The sequence below is a fragment of the Fukomys damarensis genome, unplaced genomic scaffold (genome assembly GCF_012274545.1).
Source record: "Fukomys damarensis isolate Sample0158 unplaced genomic scaffold, DMR_v1.0_HiC HiC_scaffold_4, whole genome shotgun sequence".
NCBI lineage: Eukaryota > Metazoa > Chordata > Mammalia > Rodentia > Bathyergidae > Fukomys > Fukomys damarensis.
In genome coordinates, this window is record NW_022900916.1 from 37901563 (window position 1) to 37908168 (window position 6606).

General features: G+C 43.9%; 1 protein-coding gene across 2 annotated transcripts in view; it reads right to left on the reverse strand.

The window, feature by feature from the left end:
- Smo (smoothened, frizzled class receptor) overlaps positions 1-6387 on the reverse strand; it is a 14492-nt gene extending 8105 nt beyond the window's left edge. The window contains exons 1-2 of one of the 2 annotated variants that reach the window (XM_010633475.2): positions 6157-6387; positions 717-922 (exon numbers count right to left, since the gene is read on the reverse strand). In XM_010633475.2, coding sequence (XP_010631777.2) covers positions 717-922; positions 6157-6193 — 243 coding nt within the window. In that variant the 5' untranslated portion in view covers positions 6194-6387. Of the gene's footprint in view, positions 1-716; positions 923-1862; positions 2730-6156 lie in introns of those variants that run through there. The other variant, XM_033757815.1, reaches the window with a different exon arrangement.
- Between the last annotated feature and the right edge of the window lie 219 nt (positions 6388-6606).

Below are 6606 nucleotides of genomic sequence, written 5' to 3' on the forward strand. Positions count from 1 at the left end.
AAATGATAAGAACTATTTTAGTCACAGATCCCTTTTGGAATCTTGTCTTTTTGAGGAGGGGTACTGGGAACTTAGGACCTGGCACTTTCAAGACAGGCACGGTGCCACGGAGCTAAATCTCAGGCCTGAACAATGATAATAATTAGTATTATTACTGTCATTATTATCATTTCAGATCTCTCCATTCCCACCCAGACTAGATCCATACCCTTGAATTGGTGGCTTCAGTTCTGCTATGTGCACATTTTGACCCTTACATATATGATAAACTCCCGAGGATATAAACGTTATCTATGACTTTTGTATGACCCCAACATCTAGCAGAGTAGGGACTCAAGTATTTGCTGAATGTGTTATCTTTTTTTTTGTTTGTTTGTTTTTGTTTCTTGTGTTTTTTGAGACAGGGTCCTACTATGTAGTTCATGCTGGCACTGAACTCACTATATAGCCCAGGCTGGCCTTGAATTTGGGGTGAGCCTGCTGCCTCAGCCTCCTTAGTGCTGGGATTACAGGTGTGCACCACCATGCCCAATTGCTAAGCATGTATCTTGGATCAACGAGAAACCTTGATAGATTGGTCTGGCTGGAGAGTTGCAGCTTGGATTTGTGCTTTGTGGATCCCATGGCTGTAGACACAGGGTCTCCCCTGCATCCTGCTGAACTGTGCCCATGCCAGGTCAAACAGCCCAGATCGTGCCCTCAGAGGTCTGACTCACCGGGCAGCCTTCAGGGAAGTGGTCAGGGGTACAGCGCAGGAAGTCGGGCCAGCCCCTCTCCCGCTCTACAATGGCACAGGGGCCTCGAGTGGCCTGGCAGAGTGTTCGGCTGGGCAGCTCCACCCGGTCATTCTCGCACTTGGGCATGTACACAGCACACAGCAGGGGCTGGATCACGGCCCAGCAGCGGGGAGCATTCCGGAGGCCTGGGGGTGGTGACAGCGGCACATTGTGGGAAGACCCCTCCTCCCTCTGATCTACTGACACAGCTGCACCCTGACCCTAGGCCTTTGCCATGTTGCAGGGTATCACTGCTCAGACCTGTCCCACAGTGTTTCACGACTGGACATCTGGGTGGGACAATTCTTTATGCTGCAGGACTAGCCTACGTCTCAGGGGACATTTAGCATCCAAAGACCCTGCCCATTAAATATCAGCAGAAGAAGTCACTGCGACAACAACTACAACAGATGCTCACTCCCCTCAGTTCACCAACTCCAGGGGTGGCAACTTGAAGAGGGCCTGAAAGGTGCTTCTGAGATTCTGGGAACCATGTATTTCTTTTTGTTTTTTTGGTACCAGAGACCAAACTTGGGACCTTGCACTTGCACTGGCGAGACAGGCGGTGGCACCACTGAGCTAAATCTCCGGCCCTGAAATTCTTGATCTGGTGCTGGTTACATGAGCATATGCATTCATCTTGAGAAAAATCAAGATTATAATCCATACACCTTCCTGTATGTACACTATAATTCAACTGAAAACAAAAAACAAAAAACACCTGCCATTTCCAGATTCCCAGCTAGGCAGTCGTAGTGCCTTCTGGTAGAGAACTCTAGGTTTATTTATTCATGGTACTGAGGTCTGAACCCAGGACCTTCCCACTGAGCTGCATCACCAGCTCTTTTTATGTTTCATTTTAAGACAGGGTCTTGCTAAGTTAAGTCGCCCAGGCTGGGCGTGATCTTGCCATTCTCCTGCCTCAGACTCCCAGAGTGCTAGGATTACAGGCATGAGCCACCATGCTTTTCAGGGTATTTTAAAACCACTTATGGAACTCTTCCCTAGTCCACCCCTCCCACAGCCCATTCACCAGAACTGGGAGATACTCTCCCTTGTCCAGACCCAGAACCCTTGTTTCCTTACCAAGCTGAGGTGAGACAGGGAAGAGGTGGAGACTTAAGAAGAGGTAGTCAGAGGAGCCAGGAACGCCAGAGCCAGAGGAGGAAACAGGAGATCAGATGAAGAGAAACAGAGGAGGCTCCATCCAGCGCAGAGGGAGGAAAGATGTTATCAGCAGAGAGAAACAGGTAGAGGTCTTGGGAGAGCCACACCCTGCCCAAGCATTATCCTGCCCACCCCAGTAGCTGGGCTTGCTCTGCTTTCTGCCCTGCACACCCCCCCAAATCATCCCCGATTTAGGGGCATCTACATTCCAAGTGAGAAGTTGTGCTGGGAATCTTCTGAGGCTGTGAGAGCCAGCGTGGATGATCATCACATTGAAGGATGGGGTGGCAGAGGTGGGTTACCACCCCTTTTAGAGAAGGCAGTAGATAGCAGGCTAAGGAGCAATGGGCTTGCGAGGGCCTATGTCTTGGCTACACTGTGCCCTGGCTGTCTATCTTAGGCAAAGTACCCAATCTCTAACTTCAGTTTCAAAAAGGGATGATGGATTTACCCTGTGCAACTGTTGTGAAGAGTGAGAGATGGCACATGAAATGCAAATGAGCTCAGCAAGGGTACCTGTCAGTGGTGAGCACTCAGGAAAGGCTGTCAGCATTGCTAGTCTGAGGTCCCGGGTGCTCAGAGCTCTGAGAAGTCTCCAGGGTGCAAAACAAGTTCCTGCCAGGTATGAGCATTACCCTTGGGCAATGGTTCTCACCTGGCTCAAATCAGGATCTCCGGGGGAAACGTTAGCATCTACCAGGAGGGTCCCACCTACCAGGAGGGTCGTCCCAAGAATTTTAAGTGTTTGTAAATGGGGAGGGAAGGAAGGGGTAAAGGGAGGGCAGGGACAAGGGAAAAAATGCGAACCAAGACCTGTCATGTAAAGGTACAAGATCCCAATGATGAATGTAACTGTACTGTATGCCTAAAATGTACCAATAAACTCAATGAGAAAAAAAAAAAGAATTTTAAGTGTGTGGGTGTGGGTGGGAAACAGAGCAGTGTGTGGAGGGCACAGTGGGGGAGGATATACTTGCAGAGCACAAGGCAGAGAAGACAGATGTTCCTTGGCTTATGGGAGAGCTACATCCCATCAACCCATTGTGAGGTGAAAATATCAGAGTGAAAATGCATTTAAAACACCTCATCTGCTAACACCCCAGCTCAGCAACGTTGTAGGGCGCCGGTTTTTCTTATGATCACGTGGGCTGGCTGGGAGCTCTGGCTCAAGCCGCACCACTGCAGGACATCTGGAGATAGGACCGGCTCGCATATCAGTAGCCAGGAAAAGATCCATACTGAAAATGTGAAGCAGTTTCTACTGCGCATGTATTGCCTGTGCATTACCATCACGATGAAAACCTGTAAGGCAAACCACTGCAAGTCGGGCTTTCTGTACATAAAGGCCATGGGCGGTCCTCTTGGGTAAAGTGGCTGTTCATACAACGGTGCATTGTCTAAACTCAGAACTAGGGAACAAGGAAAAGTTGAATTTTCCTGAATACGTATTTAAAAATACATTTAAATCAGGGGCAAGTAAAATGTATTACTGAGGAACGTCAGTCAGTTAATAAAAATGTGTTATTTTGCTGGACTTTATGATATTCTTTCTTGTTCTTTTTTCTCATCTAAAATATTCTGTTTCATATTTTAAAAACAAACTCCCCTTGGGAAAGGTGGTTCAAGGAGCTATGCAGGAAAAAAGTAAGTGGGGTTCTTATCCTGCTTCTTACATAAAAGAAAATTTCAGATGGATAAAAAAATAACCTTATAGTAGTAGAAAAAGAGATGGAAAATGTTTTTTAAAGCTTGGACTCAGGAAAGGCTTTTGAAACATGACACAAAACCTAGAAGCCATGAAATAAAAAATTTGAAGGTTTCAGAAAAATAGTACTGTAGGGTGAAAATAAATCAAATCAATCATTATTTTCCAGTATATTTTCAGTATATGGCACAGGTAAAGAGCTAATCTCTGTGGGCTGGGAATTTAGCTCAGTGGTTCCCTGCCTGCCTTGCAAGTATAAGGACCCGAGTTTGATCCCCGGTACCCCCCCCAAAAAAAGAGCTAATCTCTGTATGCGTGTAAAACTCTTCCAAATCAGTAAGAAATGCATATCCTATAGTTTCTGGCAGAAGACAAGAGATAACGCAAAGAAAACAATAGAGGGCCTTTAAAAACATAAAGAGACCTCAACCTCGTTTTTTTTTTTCAACCTCACTTTAAAAAAATGAAAGCAAAATAAAACCATAATAAAATAGAACTTTTTAACCGTTGGACAGATGACAATTGAAACATTTGAAAACACTGCACTGTAAGGAATAAGGGGGGGAAACTGGCAATTTTATATATTGTTGGTAGGAACAGAAAGTAATACTCCCCTATGGAGACTATTTGGCTTCTCAAAATTTTATACTAGCAATTGCGCTTCACACGTTCTCAAAAATCATATATAAGATTATTCATTGCAGCTCCCTTTGCGACAGCAAAAGAGTACAAACAGCTTGAAACCACACCCATAGGAAATCAGCTAAATAAAATAGCACACAGGGGCCGGGGATTTAGCTCAGCGGTTCGGTGGCCTGCCTTGCAAGGGCAAGGACCCAAATTCAATGCCTGGTACAAAAAAAAAAAAAAAAAAGAATGCGAATAAAATAACATACAGCAGGGGTAGAAGTGTAGCTCAGGGGTAAGGCAAGAGCTTAGTGTGCTCAAGGCCTTGGGTTCGATCCCCCAAAATAAAATAAAACAGCTCTCCTTCTCTCTCCTGTCTCTCTCTTCTTCTCTCTCTCTCTTCCTAACCTGCCTTCCCTAATAAAATCTCCTGTCAGACCAAAAATAAATAAATAAATAAACAAACAAACAAATAAATAAATATAAACTAACCACCAGGAAACACAATCTAATGTAACACTCTTCAGCACTGACTGATACCCAACACATGTTACTAAATGAACCGTTAGTTAGAGAACAGTGCCAAAGACCATGCACGGTCTGTTGAGGGTGAGGAGAGACTAAGGGCAAATATGCACCTGCACACAAGTCAGAGAGCTCTAAAAGAACTCATTAAAGACAGTGTTGGGTTGGTGGTTGTTCTGAAGCAGGAAAATGAGTAGACAGAAGCAGAAGTAGAACTTTTGTTCCTATAAAATTTGTATTTTTTCCCCTTGAGACAGAGGCTCACAACATAGTTCAGGCTGGCCTTGAATTCACTAAGTATTCCAGGCTGGCCTCCGTCTCGTAGCAATCCTCCTGCTTCAGCCTCCATGTGCTGGGATTACAGGTGTTTGGGCCACCACACATGAAAAGTTCCTTTTGAATTTTGTACCATGTGCATATACTACCTATTCTTTAAAGCAATTAAGCTTAAAGATGAAATTATGACACATACAGATTAGAATTTGAGGAAAGTTCCTCAGAGATGAAAGGAAGGGAATGAAACTGAAAAGTGGGGGAAAGATGTGAGGCTCCATGGTGTAAAGGTCAGCACTCTGGACTCTGAGTTCAGGGAGAGAAAGGGGACACTGGCTCACCCGTATTGTTTTATTTCTTGTAGTTTAGTAAAATATAAATCAAAAAGAAAAGGGCACAAGTGTTAGAACAGTATTAGTCTCTACACTCTTTAAATATTCATAGCCTTTTAAAATAACGTTTGCCGTGGGGAGGCTGATGCAGGAGGATCGCTGCAAGTTCAAGACCAGCCTAGGCTACAAAACGAGTTCAAGGCCAGCCTGCACTACATAGCAAGATCTTATCTCAAAAAAATAAAATAAAATAACATTTGCCACAATTTGATCTAGACTTTTTTTTTCAGTTTTAGTACAGGCTGGTCTTGAACTCACTATGTAGTCTAGGCTGGCCTTGAACTCATGGTAATTCTCCTGCTTTAGCCTGAGTGCTGGGATTACAAGTATGCACCACCACACCCAGATGATCTGGACTTTGTTTATGATTCTGGTGATAAAAATTGAGATCCACTATTCAAAGGTTGGTTCAATTAGAAAATTCAATCAATGAAGTTTACTGCATGAACAGATTAAGGAGAAAAAGCATAATTATCTTCGTGGATGCAGAAAAGGTAGTTGATAAAATCCAACATTCATCCATGATAAAAATAATTGGCAAACTAGGAACAGACAATTTCCTTCATCTGATAAAAGTGTAATTATCTATGAGACCAATCCCAAATATCGTACTTAATGGTAAAAACTGGAAAATCTCCTTTTGTTTCTTGAGACAGGCTCACTATATAATTCAGATTGGCCTTGAACTCACCATTCTGCTGCCTCAGCCTCCCAAGTGTTGGGACCATAGGTATGCATGGCTACAGCTAGCTTTGAAAATCTTTGGAATTCAGACATCAACAATGGAGAATGCTATGACTATTACCAGTCTTTCACAATGTACTGGAGGTTTGAAATAGAGTAGTGAAGATAGATAAAAGGTATATGTCTTGAAAAGAAGAGACAGAACTCATTATTCACAAATGGTGCTATGGTGCTCCTGTAATCCCAGCACCAGGGAGGCTGTGGCAGAAGGATCACTGAAGTTCAAAGTCAGTCTGGATTACAGAGTGAGTTCAAGGCCAGCCTGAACTACACAGCAAGACCCTGTCTGTGTGTGTGTGGACGGGGGGAAGGTATGATTATGTGTGTAGAATAAGTCTAGCAAGTGACCAGATTCAAAATTAACAACAGAAAGTGAAATAAATGTTAAAGGCACCAT